Raw genomic sequence first — 18,668 nt, 5'->3', positions numbered from 1 at the left:
GTGCGGAGCGGGCCGGGCTCCCCGCCCCCCGAGGCGCCCCCGGCCGGGCGGACCCCTGCCCGCTAGCAGCCGCCCCCGCCAGGCGCGCGGGCAGGGGCTGGAGAGGAGAAGGCGCAGGAACCGGGGTGGGTGGGACGGGCGGCCCGGAGCCGGAGGTGTGGGGCTGGGGGGCTCCCCGGGGCAGTTCGTGGAGGACCGCCGAGAGAAGGAAGGAGGTCATTCCAGACCCTCCATCTGGAGCTGCCCCGCCGGGCCGCAGGGGACCCGAGACTTGTCAGACCAAAGTGCCAACAACAAGGGATTTTAAGCCAGGCAGGCCTGGGTTCTGATCCATTCTGCCATTTAGCTCTCTGGCCGTGGGTGACCTAACCTTCTAGAGCCTCAGTTCCCCCCGGGAATAATGATATCCCCCCTGGCCTGCCAGGGAAGGCAGTCAGCCTTTTATACGTAATAATATTACTATTTGTGATGGGCTGTGTGCGGAGAGTGAAATTGTCCAGCAAGGTAACAAGAAGCAAGAGGTGCCTTCCAAGATTAGGAGGCAAAACCCGAAGCCCTAAGATGTTTCCGAGTGAGCCCGATGAGCTGCTTAGTTTTGGGAATGAGTACGGTGGCCTCCTTTTTCCAGTGAAAAACGAGGGATACGTGCAAATGAGCTGGCGCAAGCCTTTGGGACATATAAGGGCATGCCTGGGCCTCTGACCTAGACACTCTGCTGGGCCTTCTAGAGGGCCGGACATTGTGGAGGAAGAAACACTGAAACTAGAAAAAACTCAGGGGTGACCCATACTAAGTCACAAAGGCCTGAGTGTTCTGTGCTTCTCCGAAAGTTGGCCTTTTCCTGGAAACGTGTTTAACTAAAACCTGTTTGGTGCCAAATCTGCGGCTCTTTGGCCTTTCAGACTCAACTTCTGTGGTGAGGGTCAAAGAAGTCCAAAGGAGCCTGCAGTATACAGGGAAATCCGCAGCCCTGAGAGCTCTGAGGCTGCAGGCAGGAGGGGCTGGTCTTGGAGAGGTTTTCCAAGGAAGTCGTAGACTGTGGAAGGAATTCTAGTTGAGGATGAGGTTTTAATCTGATTTTCCGGCGTGGGTGTGCTGAGACATTTATTAATACAAAATGTTTGTGGTCATAAACCCGCTTTCACATGGGGGAAGTGTGAGAGAGCAAAACTTTGCTTGCAACATTGCCTTATACTGACAGAATTAAAAGAAGAGTCTTCCATGGATTTTAAACTCTGAAGGCTTCGCCAGGAAAAAAACGAGGGTGTGGTAACGGAAGAGATGAGAATATAGGTTTAAAATGTAAGCCCAGAGCTGAAGCATTTTTAGTGTGAACATATGCATCTCTCTAAAGACATTCGCAGGGCTGGGGCTCAGATTTGGGTGATGGAAAAGCAGGCAGCCCCTCTTTGGAAAAGTCACGAAGAAATAAACTGTGAGAAGAAATAAACCCGCAGGTACTTACAGATGTTGCAGGGTCCCTGTCATTTCCCCTTAGCTTGCTGTCCGGCTAAGAATATCCGCGTGCCCGTTCACCATCCAAAAGCCCGTGCCATATAAGGGTCCAGTGTGGCTGATAAGGAGAGATGTGGCCAAGTGAATTTTGTGCTCCGATTCCTTAACTGCGTGCCGGACTGAGCTGTTTGCGAATTTGTAAACGCAAAGCGATTTAACGGCCAACGGAACTTTTTGCTGTGGGACCTACATGTCCTTCCAGGAGCACGGGAGCCCTGATTTTCAGCTTTGCAAAACGGGTTGCAAGTATGTCCTGGAATGCCTCCGACCAACCTCTCAGCACGGATGGCTGAGGGACAGTGAGTTTGAGGACAGGTATGGAGGTACCTTGCTCAGAGCTTTTTTTGTTGTTGTTGTCTCCCCCTGCCCTCCTGCAGCGGCTGAGCGATTTCATCCCACTAGGGAGTTTAAAATGTCTTACCTGGACTTGGCAAGAGGTTGGCACCAAAGTGGAGTTGGTGGTCTCGTGCCCAAGAGGAGGGTTGTACTTGGAGGAGGGTTGGCTCCTGCGCACAAGGGGCGATGATAAGGAGAGGGTGGCGGGTGACCCCTCGGTAGGCTGCTGGACAGAGTGGCCTGCATAGGTGGCCCCAGGTTTGTCCAGAAGGGCCCTGAACCAGACTGAGTCAGGCACTCTGTCCCTTCCTGTTTGATCTGTCCTCAGATGTAGCCCCTGGGGCCTCCACGGCCAATCTGGCAGCAGAGAATCCTCACCCTAGCTGTGCCACTGCCAGCATCCACTGTGGGCCCACCGAGGGACGGGTGCTCAGGTGCACCAGCTCTTGCTTTACCAGCATCTGACCTTGGATGATAAGCGGGGTGGGCCCCGTAGATACTTGGGAAAGACCAGCTGGGATACTGGGCTCTGAGGGCCTTTCCTAAGGCTGTAATAGAGAGCGCCTGGGCTTGGTTGTGAGTCTTGGCTTTGTTTTGGCTTCCATCTACTAACCTGTTGGCTGTGGTGAACCCCTAACCTCTCTGAGCTCCTGCAACGGGAAGAACGTTTACAGGATGAGAGTAGAGACAGTGTCTAGGAAAGGCCTGTGGGATAAAACATGGTGGCTGCTGCTGAGAATATGAAGGTTGTTAGCTGTTGTCTCTCCACATCCACTTTTGAAAATCACTGTCGTGAAATCAATAAATTCCTCCTGTTGCTAAGCCTGGAGCTGGCCACATAGAGTCCCACGTGAGAAGGAGCTCTGCACTGCCGAGCTCTAGGGATGGGCCTCGGGGCACATACTGAAAGCTGGGCTTGCTCTGTCCACACTGTGGCCATGATGTGCCCTGTTTCCTGATCAGGGGTCACACCCGCCTCAGATTGGGCCCCCCTTTCGGCTACCCCGAAGGACCAGGACGTCGCCTGTTCCTTTGAGTACTCTCCCTCATCGCTGGTAACATTTCTGTGTCCCACACAGCAGCATTTGACGTCAGATCATGCCCACATGGCCTTCAAATGGGACTGCCATCCAGTCACGGTTACGCGTTGAGGGAACAAACGAGTGGAAGCCTGCTTGGGCTCCGGGCTCAGCTCACATGCCCAAGTTGCCCAGCTGGGGCCACTCCGTGTAGGACAGGTGTGGCAGCGTGCCATCCGCATGTTCGTTTTTCCCTTCGCTGTCTGTAAAGTGAGGAGACCAGCGTCCAGGCCCAGATCCACCCTTGCTTGGAGGGCGCGCCTGCCGAGGAGAGGGAGGCTGGCTGCCTTTGCGCGGTGAAGCCGTGAAGGGTCCTGTCGGTTTCTTGGTTCTTAGCACCTTGGCAGTCAATTGAGTGCCTATTTCCCAAAGCCCAGTGTATTAGACACTAGAGCTGCTCATGCTTTAGGGACGCTTAGTCTTCCCCTGATTTCCACCAGCTTTTTTAGAAATCCCTCCACGTGAACATATGATCTCAGTACAGCTTCAGTGCAAGGCTGCCGGCCCCTCCTGCCCCCTGGCCATCTCCCCAAGCCCCCTCCTGTGCAGAGAATCTAGAGCTGCTGCCGGTGGAACAGTTATCTCTCAGCAACGGAAGAGAAGCACCTGGCGTCCCCATACCTGGTTCTGGTCCTGCCGCAGCCCGGCTGCCCTCTTAGGGCGGGGTTCTCCCTCCACCGGGGAGCAGCTGCCTGGACTTCTCTCGGGTTATAGGCCTTGCTTGGAACAGACATGGGCACAGGCTTGCCCTTTGGGTCAAGTACTTGGTCTGAACGTTGAAGCGTGGATGTTTCATGGAATGGATGAAAGCGAATGGGTGCTCTGAGCAGTCTGGCTTTCCCTGTGCTTCTCAGTTACGGCGTTCTTCTTCCAGCAGTCAAAGTTCTGGGAATGGCTTGCTTTGGGAGATGAAAAGTTTTCATTTTAGAGGGATTCAGCCATCACCCCAGTCTGCTTCTGCCGCTTCCTGTTATCAAATAGCAAAAAAACCACACCAAAAACGAAGAAACAAAAACCCCGAAAGACGAAAACCCTGACTTTGCAGGCATGTGTCGCTCTCTGCCCCTTGCCCCCACTCCCAGACTCCTCCACTGATCTGAGCACGTCAGTGAGAGTCACAGGCTTCCAAGCACTGTGCCACATTCTTGGCTCCCGACAGGCCATAAGCAAGTGAACTCAGAAGTTTGGGCAGCCGGAGTATTGGCTTCTCAGGGACCTGCTTGCCTGTTCACTTCTCTGTAAAGTAGGTGGGGCTGGGCAGGAGGGGGTTTCCACATGCCAGCCCCGGGGACCCTGACCTGGATTTCGCGTGCTGTAGAGCACAGGTTTTAGGCCCTGGAGCGAGGCAGTTCTGTCCCCTGTTCAGCAGCTTCGCGCGACCCGCAGCTCTCAGAGGAGGTGTTCTCTAGCACCTGCCTCCCTCCCCCTCCTGCAGGAGCCTGGAGGCTTGCTCCCTGCTCTTTTACTCTCCCTGGCCTTCACCTCCTTTTCTGGGGCTCAGTCTTGGCCTCCCTGACCCCTGGATGCCTTCTGCAGACCTCTGAAGGCCCCGTGGCTTTTCCCGTGCCCGTTGCCCATCCGGCTTCTGCTCCCAGCTGGCTGACGAAGCACCTTTCCCTGAAGCGCTCAGGAGGCTGGGGGTCCGTATGGAATCCCCCAGTGCTGCAGACCTCGCCGAGCCGCTGTCATCCAGTCCATGCCCTTGGGGCTGCCTGCCAAGGGCCACCTTGCCCTCGCTCCTTAGGGTCCAGGCTGGCCAGCTGTTTGTGTTTGCAAATAAGCTAATTAAATGGGTATACAGTTTCTAAAATAACGACCCTGTATGTTACTGTTAAAAGTTTCAGGCAATGCAGAAAGCAGCAGCATTATGAAGCAGAAATTGGTAGTGCCCTTCCAGAACTTTCCTCACTTACTCGGATACGTGTCTTCCTGATGCAGGACCTGTGACACGTGAGGTCACCTCTTCCCCGTTCACTTCAGCAGCTTGGCTTCTATTTTCCAGCCTTTGGCACAAAAAATGAGAAATTTGAGAGTTCCTTTCTCAGCGTTTGGACTTGTTTTTTAAGGAAGGCGGAATGTGTAATTATGATTCCCACCTTCTGTCTGGCAGATGCGTGCATTTTTTAGAAAAGGTGACAGGGTGGACCTGGCTTTTCGTGTTCCTGCGCCTGGCGTCTGTGCCCGGGCTCCAGGCAGGAGTTGAGAACACGGTCATCCTCAGCCATCCAGTTGAGATGGTCAGATGGCCCTCTGCCCAGAGTAGCACCTGGCCTGGGACTCTGCATAGCTGGGGCTCCTCGGGTGGGGCAGCTGTATTGAACAGGTGGCCTTGGGAGCGGAGGCAGCAACACAGGCTCCCCCTGGCCCCTGTGGGTGTGTGGCCCAGTGGCTACCAGGGAACAGGTTTTGCAAAGAAACGACTGGCTCCTTGTCTTGCAGGGAGGGAGGGGGCAGAGCTGGGAAACCTGTTGGCGGGTCTGGAGTCATCTTATAATTGACGGGAGTTACTTTTACACTCTAAAATGAGAGATTTCCTTAGTGCCAGAGAAAGTACCCATTTCTCAGAAAAAGAAATCAAGGCCAGACCTGTCTGTTAAACTTCTGGCTCGTTCTTCTCTTCATTTCCTTAGACCCGTCCCCCACCCATCCTCCCATCACTACCTTGGCATGTTTCTGCTGAGGTCTGAGGAGGCCTGAGTTCTGTATTTGTATTCATGGTGGAACCTACCCAGGAGTTAAATCATAACTGCTTTTCTGTTGTTGGAACTGCCCTTTTGTACTTCCGGTGATGGCAACCCTCTGATCTCAGCAGAATTAAATATACTGCAAGTCAAAGGGGAAAACATCGATTCCATAAACATATAAACAATAGTCCCTAAGAATAACCAGTTGGTAAAAAAAGAGCATATTCTTCTTCCTCACGTCTCCCTTTTTTAAAGTAGGGTTTATTTTTTAAAGCGGCTTTAGGTTCCCCAAAATTGAACAGGAAGTACAGAGGGTTCCCATATACCCCTGCACCCTGTGCACAGACTCCCCCAGGATCAACACCCGCACCAGAGCCGTGCATTTGTGAACGACCAGTGAACCGACACTGACATATCATGATCACCCAGAGCCCAGAGTTTACACTTCACTCTTTTTTTTTTTTTTTTTTTTTTTGCGGTACGCGGGCCTCTCACCGTTGTGGCCTCTCCCGTTGTGGAGCACAGGCTCCGGATGCGCAGGCTTAGTGGCCATGGCTCACGGGCCCAGCTGCTCCGCGGCATGTGGGATCTTCCCGGACCAGGGCGCGAACCCATGTCCCCTGCATCAGCAGGTGGACTCTCAACCACTGCACCACCAGGGAAGCCCTTCTTACTTTTTTTTTTGAATTTTATTTCATTTTATTTTTTACACAGCAGTTTCTTATTAGTTATCTGTTACAAATCTGTTACAAATTAGATACAAATTAGTGTATACATGTCAATCCTGATCTCCCAGTTCATCCTCCCCCTACCCCGCCCGCCCCCCCTCCTTTTCCTGCTTCGTGTTCATATGTTTGTTCTCTACATCTGTGTCTCTATTTCTGCCTTGCAAACCGGTTCATCTGTACCATTTTCCTAGATTCCACATATATGCGTTAATATACGATATTTGTTTTTCTCTTTCTGACTTACTTCACTCTGTATGACAGTCTCTAGGTCCATCCATGTCTCTACAAATGACCCAATTTCGTTCCTTTTTATGGCTGAGTAATATTTCATTGTATGTATGTACCACATCTTCTTTATCCTTTCGTCTGTTGATGGACATTTAGGTTGCTTCCATGACCTGGCTATTGTAAATAGTGCTGCAATGAACACTGGGGTGCATGTGTCTTTTTGAGTTATGGCTTTCTCTGGGTATATGCCCAGTACATTTCTTACTTTTAAGCCAAGATGCCACTGTCTATCAACCAGAAACTCCCCTCATTTATGGACTTCAGGAGGACAGTGACAGTATATGGTTCCAGTGAGCACTGTTTCTGAATCACTCAAGAAAAATCAGATATATTTCTGGGGAGCTTAATGGTTGGGATTCTAACTCTTAGAGACTCAGCCCTCTAGGTGGCAGGAGAAATTTAACAAACAGTGCACCATATTCTGACTACCACCTAAGAGTGTCTATTGTTTATGGTTACATACTAAGGGCACGATTAGAAACGCTGTTGCAGTAGTTTTATGTAATCTTTGAACTCTGGGAAGAATGAAATGAAAGCGGCCTTTAAACGTGATTTGCGGGGCCCTTGCTGTGTATTAGGAGACCGTTTGTGTGCCTTGGTTGACTATACTGATACGCAGAGCGTGATTCTGCCTGCTCCAAAGTTGGGTGGGTGAGAGCCAGCCCAGAAATCCTTGGGCTCCTCGTGACGGAAGCCTGAACCCTGGTTGGTTTGGTAGAAGTCCTTATTTGGGGATGATGAGAGCCACCTAGCAGTATTCATTGAGGCCACCTTGGCAGGTGGGGTGGCCTGGGAAGACAGAGGTAGGTCCCTGAGCCTGGGAGGTCGGCAAGTGCAGCCTGTGTGGCCAAGTGTCCCCAGTGTGAAGAGGCAGTCAGGTGTCCTGTGGAGGACTGAAGTAGGTAAGCTGCCCAAGGGGAATGGCTGCCTTAGAATTACCTACGGAGTTGTTGGTTTTCTAAAACTAAGTCAGGTGGGACCCACAGATTCTGCCTATTAAAACAGCACTCTAGATGATTCTTTTTTTTTTTTAATGTGGGAGTCTTGTCCTTCTAAATGAACTTGTTAATTCATTTGGTGGAATCTTTTTTTTAATTAATTATTTTTGGCTGCGTTGGGTCTTCGTTGCTGCACACAGGCTTTCTCTGGTTGCAGCAAGCAGGGGCTATTCTTCGTTGTGGTGCATGGGCTTCTCCCTGCGGTGGTTTCCTCTTGTTGCGGAGCACGGGCTCTAGGCATGTGTGCCTCAGTAGTTGTGGCACACGGACTCAGTAGTTGTGGCTCGCGGGCTCTAGAGCACAGGCTCAGTAGTTGTGGCGCACGGGCTTAGTTGCTCCGCAGCATGTGGGATCTTCCCGGACCAGGGCTCGAACCCGCGTCTCCTGCATTGGCAGGCGGCTTCCTAACCACTGCGCCACCCGGGAAGTCCCTAGGTGATTCTGATTTACAGCCAGACCTAGAACCTCTAGGCTAGAGATGCTCTTCAGAGAGTCTTGAGTCTGGTGCCTGTGAATGGCGCCAGCGTGGACCCAAGACCAGTAAGGACCCAGGAGCTGGTCATCCCCTCTGGCTACCTGGGACAGGTATGCCAGAGAGAGGGCATCTGCAGGAAGGTGCAGTTTGTTCAGGTTGCAGAATGGTCCCTAGCCTGTCCCTCAGAGAGGCCCAGAGTGGAAGCGAGACTTTCAGAGCGCTGCAGGGGTCTCAGAAGTGGTTCTTTTGACTGTTGCAGGAAAGGTGCCACTCCCTGTCTGCGGGCTGCTAGCAGCCTGGCTTTGTGTAGGGGAGCTCAGAGCTGCTCTGTGACGCCCGTGCTCCTTGCCCCACTTGCTCAGGCTGACCTATGGCCGCACTAAGGGACACCCGCTGTGGACAGTGCCACTTACAGGTGCTGTCCACCTCACACGCTTGAGACACGATGAAATTCACCGGCCCCAAAATTGGAAAGAAAGTTATAAAAGAATAAATGTCCCATTAGTCTCCAACTTCATGAAGAGGAAAGGCTAATATTTATAACATTTCACATTTGAAATGAATTCTAAGTCCAGAATTTTTCATTTTAGAATAATTTTGGAACAGTCCTGACTTTTACAGAGGAATCAACCAATTATAGATGAGTTACTTGTCACCAAATAATTTCTAAAGCAAAATTACCAAAATCCTTAAAAAATTTAAGAGTAGCAGTTACATTTAGTGTAGAATGTAGTGAATTTCAGCGTGTCTGATATTGGTTGCAGCTTGTGGTGTGTTCGGGAATGTTTAACATCTGGCTCCAGGGCAGTGAGGGGAGCAGCCCTGATGTGGAGCACGTGCTGGTTGCCATGGAGATGCTCCCCCAGGGGCTGTCCAAGCCCCCAGGTAGCTCACTGTATCAGAGCCGGTCAGGGAGGTGCGGTGACCCCGTTGTGTGGTGTTATAGATGCACTTTCCATCTTGCAGGGGCAACAGATGTAAGTAACCTCAAGAGCACAGATAATAGCAAGAGGGACTAAAGTCATTAGGAAACGATGTTTTTAGCATTTGTTACCTTTGTCAGGTTTTTTTGGGGGGGGGAGGGGACACTTTTTTGAAGAATAGATTTTAATTTTTGGAGCAGTCTTAGGTTCCCAGCAAAAGTGAGTAGAAAGTACAGATTTCTGAACTACCGCCTACTGTCACACATGTGCACCCTCTGCTACTACCAACACACGCCCACCAGAGTGGAAGATTTGTTACAATGGAGAAACCCACACAGCATTGTTGCCCAACATCCATAGTTTCCACTGGGGTTTACTCTTGCTGTGGTACATTCTGTGGGTTTTGAGAAAAGCATCCATCATTACCGCGTGGTACAGAGTATTTCACTGTCCTGAAAATCCTCTGTGCTCTGCCTACTCAACCCTTCTTCTGTTCAACCCTGGTAGCCACTGATCTTTTTATTGTCTCCATAGTTTTGCCTGTTCCAGGATGTCATATAGTTGGAATCATATAATATATATATAGCCTTTTCAGATTCTTTTATTGTGGTACAATATTCAGAACATAAAATTGACCGTGCTAACCACTTTTAGGTGTACAGTCAGTACGTTCACCGTGTTGTACAGCCACCACCACTCTCCACTTCTACAACTTTGCAATCCTGATGCCGTTTTGCATGCAACTGCCTGGAAAGCCTGTGCTTGCCCCCAACGCTCTTTGTGGCTGGAGTGTGCAGCCAGTGGCTGACATCAGAGCTTCAATCACATTTTTGTTTGGCATGTTTATTTTTGTTAAGTGCTTTATTATTATTTTTTTTATGAGCTCAGAATTGCAGAAATCTAAGGAATTTGCCCCTTGACTCCGTTTCTTGCTGGAGCAAACAAAAGATTATTGACTTGACACCAAGTTGGGGAGAAATCACAGTGCACCCCTCTGTCTGCAGCCCCCTTGGAATTTCAGCCTGTCTGCGCTGCAGCCCCTGGAGCCTGCTGGCTCACCAAGCTCCAGGCTACATCTTTTTTCCTCAGTCTTGCACTCATTCATCTTCCAAAGCCAAAAACCTTCTTACTGTTTTCTTTGCAGATTTCAAAGGGACTCAAGCTGCATAATTAACACTCAGAGGATCGATCATATCACATGAGAAAGGGTGTCCAGCTCCGGTGTGTCCTGCTTTTGGTCAGTGGTCCTGTCCCCTTCTCTGCCTCTGCCCGCCCAGTGAATCTCCACACGCCTCCTCTGTCCCCTGAGGTGGCCACTGGGCTTGTCCCCACCCCCCCGCCACCTCCCCATAGAGGGAGCACATTTACCAGTTGGTTTCCCTTTGCCCTTTTCCACAGGTCCAAATCTAGAACAAAGGGAACATACATTCCATCAGCCTCCTTTATTTTTCCCATGTGAAAACAAAGTCCTTCTTGTTTTATTGCTTCTAAGAGGAACTTAGAGGGTCCTGAGATGACAGAGTTTTAAGGACTTTCAGGTCATTGAGCTCAACTGCGCTCCTCTCCCACGCCCTGACCACACACACAGACCTGGATGCAGGAGCCCCTCAGCCGAGACTCGTTAACTGACATTTCTGCTTTTGGAGGGACGCAGTTTGTAAGCTGAGGAGTACACTTGGACTTAACTGAGGTTCCCAATGGGAGCGTAGTGGCCCACGTTCCCTCTCATTTTTAAAGTTTTGCCTGACAGCCAGGAGTGAATAGGAGACATAGCTTTTAGAGGCCAAGGCTGGGGATGGAGTTGGTACTGAAGGAAGTGGACCCTCTGCAGAACTCCAGGAGGGGGAAGGGAGCCAGGTAACCTAGCTCTGGGGCTAGGGAGTGCCTCTGGGTGCGAAGACATCATGTACCTGGGGTGCTTTATGCAAGGACAGTCTCAGTTCAAAATATTTTATGCCATTTTCAGTCTGTATCGCCCAGGATGTCCCAGTTTTTGGTTCAGAAAATAAGATTCCTCAGCAGAAGCTGGGCACACGTGAGACATTTGCTGGTATAGGAATACAGCTGGAGAGTTGGAGGGGTGGCCTAGGAAAGGCGATCTTACAAACCTTTGTTCGGGTCAGTGGATCCAAGGTCAGACTCTCAGTGACTGTTCGAAGGGCTCCTTCTCTCCTGTTCTGCTTGTGAGAGTCGGAAGGATTTCAGAGTTTTCACTATAATTAGGCAGCTGCATTCAGTTGGCATTTTCTTCACTGACAGGCTGGTCACTGCCTTTCAGATCTCTGGTAGGCACTTAGGGGGATGGCGGGGGGCGATGCTCAGACAGTTACAGGTGTTGATTGGCAGATAATCACCCGGCCTCCTTTTCCTCTGTTACCTCATTTTATCCTCACAACAGCCCCGCAGGGGCAGCGCAGTTCTCCTTTCACAGATGAGGAAACTGAGGCTCAAAAGGCTAAGTCATCTTCCCCTGGCCGTGTGGCCAGGCGCTGGCAGGGCCGAGACCTGAGCCCGGAAGCCCTGTTTCCTTTCCCCTCGGCCTCCCTGTCATCGAGTCCGTCCTGGGGCTCCCAGGCATTCATCGAATGTCCGTTTGGCAGGGGACGGGCGTACCTGGCAGCCGCGGCCAGCAGGGTGAGGGGGGAGCCAGACCAAGAAGGTCAGCACATTCTCTGCAGAGCGCGACAACTTCGGGCTTGTTTTGAGCCGGGACTTGGGATTCTTCTTGCTGAAGTTTGGTTCCCCCATGGCCTCGGGTGGTGGCTGTCTGCGCGGGGTCCCTTTGGGTTTGGATTTCAGATTTATTCTTGAATTTTTATTTCAGGACATAACTTGGCAAGATGAGCACTCTGCCCCTTTCTCCTGGGAAACGAGGGTAAGTTGGGTTAAATTTAGATTTGTTTGTCTTCTTAAAAAGCGTGGCGTCCTTAGGTATTTTCCGTTCAGCCCTTGGTGGGCTCAGACGGCCGCGGGCTGCGGGTGATGCGCCCCCTGCCGGTGGGAGAGGAGAGGTGGAGGGGCGGGGCCTGCGCCGCGTTGGGCTTGGTGATGGATGGAAGCGTGGCGGTCGGCGCGCTGGGCACGGTCGGCGCCCCTGTCCTGGGAAAAGCAGGGGCAGCCCCTCGGGGGGCTTTCTCGGCTCACACTTCTGCCCACCAGCACTCAGTGCCTTGTTGGGGGCTCCATAAGGCAAAGCTTTGAGGGAAGCTTTTCTTGGCGGGGGGACGGGGTGGTTAAGAGCTGCTTTTATTAAAGTGAAATGCGAAGGGCAGCCGAGACAGGAAGGTGGGTGGATGTGGAGACAAGGCTGCAGATGCATCAGAACTGCCTGCAAGAGTCACCTCAAAGGCAGAGTCCTGAGGGAAGAAAGGAGGAGGGGAAGAGTGCCCTTGGTACCCTTTGAAACTGGAATAGCCGGTGGATACAGATGTGCAACCCAGCCTGGGTGCCTGATGCTGGTCCCCAGTCATTCGTTTATTGCTGTTAGTGTTATTGTTGCCAAAGTTGCTTAAAAGTATCAAGCTTAACGGGGTTTATCCATTTCCCCATTCTCCCTAGTTGTCCCGGTACAAGTGCATTAATAAGTAGCGCAAAATGACCAAAAGGCAGGTGTCTCAAACCCAAGGAAGAGAAGGAAAAAGACCAGGATTCTCTGAATTCTAGAACATTCTCTGCTGTGTGTTGGAGGGTCCTTTCCCTAATGGGGGTGGCCAGGACGGCTGTGTACCTGCAATAGGGCTTAGGCTTGAGGCTGGATCAGGGCTTTCAAGCCCTGACACTTGAAGGGGCTTGTTTCTTGGTTTTCCACTTGTCCCTACAGTTGCTCATCCTGGTAGAAACGGCGTCCAGGGGGCTGTAGGGAGGGTGGGTCAGAGCGGGATGCGGCAGTGGGGGGGCTCTGCAAGCCACCTGAGAGGCCCTCGGGGGTCTGTGTCTTAAAATGAAGGATTTGATGAGGGCTCAGATGGATGAGGGCAGCCGGCGGCGTTGCCCACAGGCGGCGCGGTTGGTTAGCTGATTGCCCCAAGTGACGCGAGCCGCCCTAGGATGAGGAAGCCTGTGAAAGTTGAGGGGACCCTTACGTGAGAGTTGAGAGGTGGCTTTTGCGAATACGTGGCATTAATGCAGATAGCCGTGCTCCTCCCGCAAGCACAGACTCCTGCCTTGGGGGGTCCAGAACGTCAGGTCCTAAACATCCTAAAAATAAAGATGCAAATGCCTGCATCCTGCGTGCGTGATTTTTTTTTTATTTCCGTGGCAGATTAATAACCTAGGTCTGCGCAGAGGGCAGGGCGAGCGACAACGTTGTGCCTGGAATTGGAGTCTCCTTCAGGATCTGGACACTGGTTAAGGGGTGGCTGAACCAGCGAGGGTGGCTGGGAGGCAGCCAGAGAGGGTGAGGGGCAGCCTGGGATTGTAGCTTCCGAGCTCCGAGACCCACCCATAAATCCCTTGTCCAGTGACAGGGCAAAGGGAGTTGGAGGTGGCTAGAAGGGACCTCGCCACAGTGACGTTCAGCCAGGGCCGTCAATATTCCTTTTATATGGGTTCCCCAGATGGGTAACTGACAAGCACTACAGTTAAGTCCCCTACGTAGGAACCTTCAAGTTACAAACTTTCAAAGATGGGAACCATCCACGTCAGGCGTGAGGGAAACTGCAGCTTCCTCCGTCTCCTATTGCTGGCGATCCTTTAGCTCTACCGTCTCCCACCTCCTCTCCCTCCTCCAGTCAGTACCTCTTCTTGCCTGTTCACTCGATGCCAGCCCCTGGACGCCAGCTGTTGTCCTGGACTACTGTCCTTTTCAAGGGACTGTACTGTAAGACTAAACATGTTCTATTTTTTGTTTGTTTGTTATGTGTTATTTGTGCGAAAGGTATTTTAAACCTGTTACAGTGCAGTACTAGATAGCCCATGTGTTAGTTGGGTGCCTACATACAACTCGTTCGTATGTCGGGGCCTTACTGTAATCCTAGGCAGATGGGCAGTCTGCAGGGGGGAGTGGACAGCCTCGGGGACAGTGGCCCGGAAGGCAGCACAGATGTTACTGGACTGGGCCCTGTGTTTGATGATGTCTCAGTGATGAAGACAGAGAAGTCGAATTAGTTAAAATGCCCCGAGCCCCAAGTCCATTGTGCCCCCCACGAGGATATCTACTCTCGTAAGAATTTACCTTGTTAAATGTTCCTGAGTCAGCCGTTTGTGGGATGGGATGTTTCATCTGTTATTACCTTGATGCGGATGACATTCTGGGGCAAGGATGGGGCAGCACCTGGGGCGGCTGCTGAGAATGAGGCTCACTGTGGGAACAGGTGCCGGGAAAAGGTCTCCAGAACAAGGTGTGCTGACCCAGCCCAGCACGGGTCACACTCGTGCTGGTGTTAACTGTCCACAGACACCATCCAGGTCCCTTAGGAACCTGCATAAATTGAGAAGGCTTGATAAAGTTAAGTCAATATGTGTTGCTCATTTAACTTGTTTGGTTTTTTTTTTAGTAAAAGGTAGTCTTTGTGGCTCAGTTCTCAGTTTCATTTTTTTTTCCGTTGTAGTATAGTTACTTTACAGTGTTGTGTTAGTTTCTGCTGTACAATGAAGTGAAACAGCTGTTTGTATACCTGTATCCCCTCCCTCTTGGACCTCCCTCCCACCGCGCCCCTCCCCCCATCCCACCCATCTAGGTCATCACAGAGCACGAGCTGAGCTTCCCGTGCTATACAGCAGGTTCCCACTAGCTATGTGTTTTACACAGGGTGGTGTATTTATGTCAAACCTAATCTCCCAATTCATTTCACGTTCCCTTTCAATGAGAGAATTAGCTTATTTCATGAACAGGTGGGCTGTGTCCTCACCTTTTGATTTGAGCTCTCAAAATCACACTTACGTGATTTAAAGTCAGAACTTTGTAGGGGCAAAACAGAGAGCGTTCCAGAGAGCAAAGGGCCTTACCCCTGCTCTGTCATCAAGAGTCAGAGTTCCACCACCCGCCTCTCCCCAGCTGAAGTGCGAGTGCCCACCTCTCTGCATTGTCACGCCCTTCCTTAGGACTGAAAGACAGATGAGAACTTTGGAGAGCTGCATGCAGGAGCTGGGTTAGCCAGGGCAGGGTGGCCCTGACCTCCAGCTGCAAGGCTGGAGACTCTGTCATTTGATGACTCTGATGCATGGCAGGCACCTCACTCCTTCGCGGCTTGAAGCAGCCATTTCTTTGCTCTTGATTCTGGGGGTCAGTGGTCTGGGCAGGGCTCAGCCGGGCTGTTCTTCTGTGGGCCTCGCCGGGGACCGCTCATGTGTCATCTGACGGCCGATGGGAGCTGGTTGCTCTAGGGTACCTTCTCTTCTGTGTCCGGTTGGGGCCACATGTGTCCAGCGAGCTACGTGTTGGTGGAAGAGTTCCCTTGGGTGAGAGTGGAAGCCGACAGGGTCTTCCGAGGCTGAGGCTTGGGAACCAAAGTATCCCCTCTGCTTTGTTCTAATGGTCAAATCGAGGCACAGTCCAGCCCGAATTTGGGGTGTGAGAACATGGATCGCAGCTGCTGATGGACAGTTGCAGAGAATTTGTGCCATTTCAAATCAAAGACTCCACGCTCTGACAGCCCCGACAGCGGGTCGTTTCATTTGATTGTCTATCATCCACTGACGTTTTTTTTTGAATTTTAAATTGTGGTAAAATACACATCCCATAAAATGTACCATCTTAGCCGTTTGTAAGTGTGCAGTTCGGTGGCCTTAAGTGCATTCACACTGTTGTGCAACTGTCGCCACCATCCATCTCCAGAACTTTATCATCTTCCCAAACTGCAACTCTGTTCCTTTTAAGCCGAAAGCCCACTTTCCCCCTCCCCCAGCCCCTGGCAACCACCCTTCTACTTCCTGTCTCTATGACATCATTCACTGATTTTTTTCAAAAATCCGGCGGACGTTGATTGTCCTTCTACTCTGGGACAGACGTTATGGTTAAGGCTCAAAGGTGAGTAAACACTTGCTCTCGGCAAAGATCCCAGCGTGGGGATGACGGCGCCTGGGGCAGAACTCACAAGGGGGGCCACTTTAGCCACACGACCCTTCCTCCAGTCATGTTCCTTCGTTCACATGACGCATATTTACATACACGTTGGTAGATACGGTCTCATGCCTTCTGCAGCTATTCACTTCAGCAGACTTTTTTTTTTTTTTTGGCCGTGCTATGCGGCATGTGGGATCTTAGTTCCCCGACCAGGGATCGAACCCGCGCCCCCTGCACTGGAAGTGCGGAATCTTAACCGCTGGACCACCAGGGAGGTCCCCACTTCTGTAGACATTTAAGGATGGCCAACTAAGTGCCTAGCTCTTTCTCAGCTCTGACTTCTCAGCCACCAGTCGATCAGCTGAGGCCAGACCCCAGGTGATGACTGTTGAGCACAGAGCCGAGAATCTCAGGGATTTGGGATTTCTTCCCAGTTTTTGCACCTCTGTCTGGGCTCCTTCCTTTGGGCCAGCCCGTGGCCGAGGACCCCTGCAGAGACCTGCAGAGACCTGCAGAGCGTGGACGAGCTGGTGCTGTCTGTCCCTGAAAGGCGGCTCTGACCAGGAGAGGCCTCGATGCCGGGCAAGCACTGCCTGTTTCCTCAGATCCTGCTCGGTCTTCCAGCCTGCCCTCCCCTCCTGGGTCGCCTCCTGCCAAGGCCGGGCCAGGCCTGATGCCTCTGTCGCTCCGGAAGGGAGGCTCCGAGGCAGAAGTGCCCGTCCCGGTCGGGTGAGGTGCCCTTGGTCATCATCTTTCCCCTCATCCGTCAGCTTGGCAGGTGTGCTGGGGGCCAGGGCACCTGCAGGGCCCCACGGTGGAGTCCTTTCTCCTGTCCTGAGGTTCCATGGGGAAAACACTCAGCACTTGGAATGCTCCAGAGAGGGGAATCGGGAGGAGAGGATGCTTCGCGCTGCCGCCCCTCTGGGCTGGGGGGTTTACAGGAGACCCCTGCAGAGGCAGGTGAGGCCCTAGCGCCGGGTGGCTGGACTCTGGGGACGCCACTCCCACCGTGCTCGCCTCCCCCCAGGCGGTCTGGATTTTCCCTTTCTGTCTACCCGAGTCCTTCACCCGAGGTTCGGCTGCCTCTTTGGGGATCGTAAGTCAGCTGGGTGGGGATCAGCTCCTTGATCTCCGAGGGTCAACACAGACCACTCCTGGAGTAGGGGGCCTCTCAGCCGCTCCTCAGGAGGAGAAGTAAGCCTGGGAGCCCAGCGTCTCCGCGGGCTGGGGTCCACACCAGGGTTCTGCAGGCACGTCAAATTCCCTCACCCAGGAGGTCAGCGTCGCTGCCCCCGCCGCGGGCCGGATGCCGGGGCTCAGGGGCGGCGGTAACGGGCAGGCGGGTTGAATCGAGGAAGAGGGATTGGAGCTTGGGTCTGTCTGTGGCTAACAGGCATCTCTTGCCCACGCGGGACAGAAGGGTGTTCTGTCGGGATGTCCGTACATGGAGCGTTCCCTGGGTTCCCAGGTACGGCTCTGCCTGGCTGTCACCCCTCACCGCCAGCCCAAAGTTTCTGAGAAACGCAGGGCCGTGGAGCCCCGCCGTGCTCCCATCACAGCATCGCTCCTGCTTGGGGACCCTCACGGAGACCCCCGTCTCTGCCCAGCAGTGAAGCCTCCCTCCCCCTCCCCCTGCCCCGCCCCCGTGCCGTCTCTAGCTCACCTTCCTGAGATCCAGAGCAGGCCTGTGGCCCCCTGCTCTGGACCTTTCCTGGCTCTTGTAGGTGCAGTGGCCTGTCAGCTCCTCAGCCTAGGGCCCAGCCTGCTGCTGTGGCCCCAAGGGTCCTTCCCGCCGGTCTCTTCTCCAGCCCCACAGCCCTGCCCCATGGCACCGACCTCACCTGCCTCGGTGCCTTGCCCAGCCCCCTGACCCCAGCCACCTGTGCAGGTCCCACCTGCCCCCAGACCCGGAGCAGATTCCGTTCCTGTGTTTCTCTCAGTTATTGTGACAGCCGGGCAGCTCCCACAGGACCCCGATCTGTGCTGAGCACCTTGGGGGCATTTCCTCAGCTAATCCCCACAATGCGTGCTTTGACAGATGAGGAAACAGAGGCCCAGAGTGAGGGGGTGTGAGCTAGATGTCCCAGCCCAGCGCCGTGCGCTTCACCCCTTGCCGCAGCGTCTGCAACTGTCCCCCTTCTGTGTCCCTCTGAGAAGCTCTGCGCTAGGCGGACACACGTTAATGTCACCGGTGGTGCTCTTCGTTGGTGCGTCTTGTCCCTGCGAGACGACAGGCACCTGGCGGGCAGAGGCTCCTGTCCTTCCCCTGTGGCCTTATGACCGCAGACTCCTGCACACCCACTGTCTGGTGGGTGTCTGGTGGGTTTTCCCCAGGCTCGTTGCCATGGGGCCCAACAGCTGGGCCCTATCCATCGTCTGCCCGGCTCCCTGGTGAAAATACAGGAGCGTCCTCTAGTCCCTGGGGCCTCGCGGTTAGGGGCGGGTGGTCCCCAGACCCTGTGCCCCCTGCCCCGCTGGCCTGGAGGGCCTGACACCCCCAGTCTCAGTGGCTAGGCCGTGCTGTCTCTTCCCCACCGGCTTGTCATCTACTAATTTTTAGATTCTAAGAGTTTTTCGTATCTTCCCCTCTTCTTATTCCTTTTCCTCCTTTGGCGGGGGAGGTGGATAAATGTTAAATG

At 52.9% G+C, this 18,668-nt stretch overlaps 1 protein-coding gene across 2 annotated transcripts in view; it reads left to right on the top strand.

The window, feature by feature from the left end:
- C14H1orf198 (chromosome 14 C1orf198 homolog) overlaps window positions 1-18,668 on the top strand; it is a 33,545-nt gene that overhangs the window by 370 nt on the left and 14,507 nt on the right. Inside the window, exon 2 of one of the 2 annotated variants that reach the window (XM_004281567.3) lies at window positions 11,851-11,901. The exons of the other annotated variant lie outside the window; for it this stretch is intronic. Within the exon in view, the coding sequence (XP_004281615.1) occupies window positions 11,851-11,901 (51 nt within the window). The remainder of the gene's footprint in view (window positions 1-11,850; window positions 11,902-18,668) is intronic. 2 annotated transcript variants of the gene reach the window in all.

The sequence above is a fragment of the Orcinus orca genome, chromosome 14, assembly GCF_937001465.1.
Source record: "Orcinus orca chromosome 14, mOrcOrc1.1, whole genome shotgun sequence".
Lineage (NCBI taxonomy): Eukaryota > Metazoa > Chordata > Mammalia > Artiodactyla > Delphinidae > Orcinus > Orcinus orca.
The sequence above is the reverse complement of the archived record's forward strand: the minus strand, read 5'-3'. Positions and strand labels throughout refer to the sequence as shown.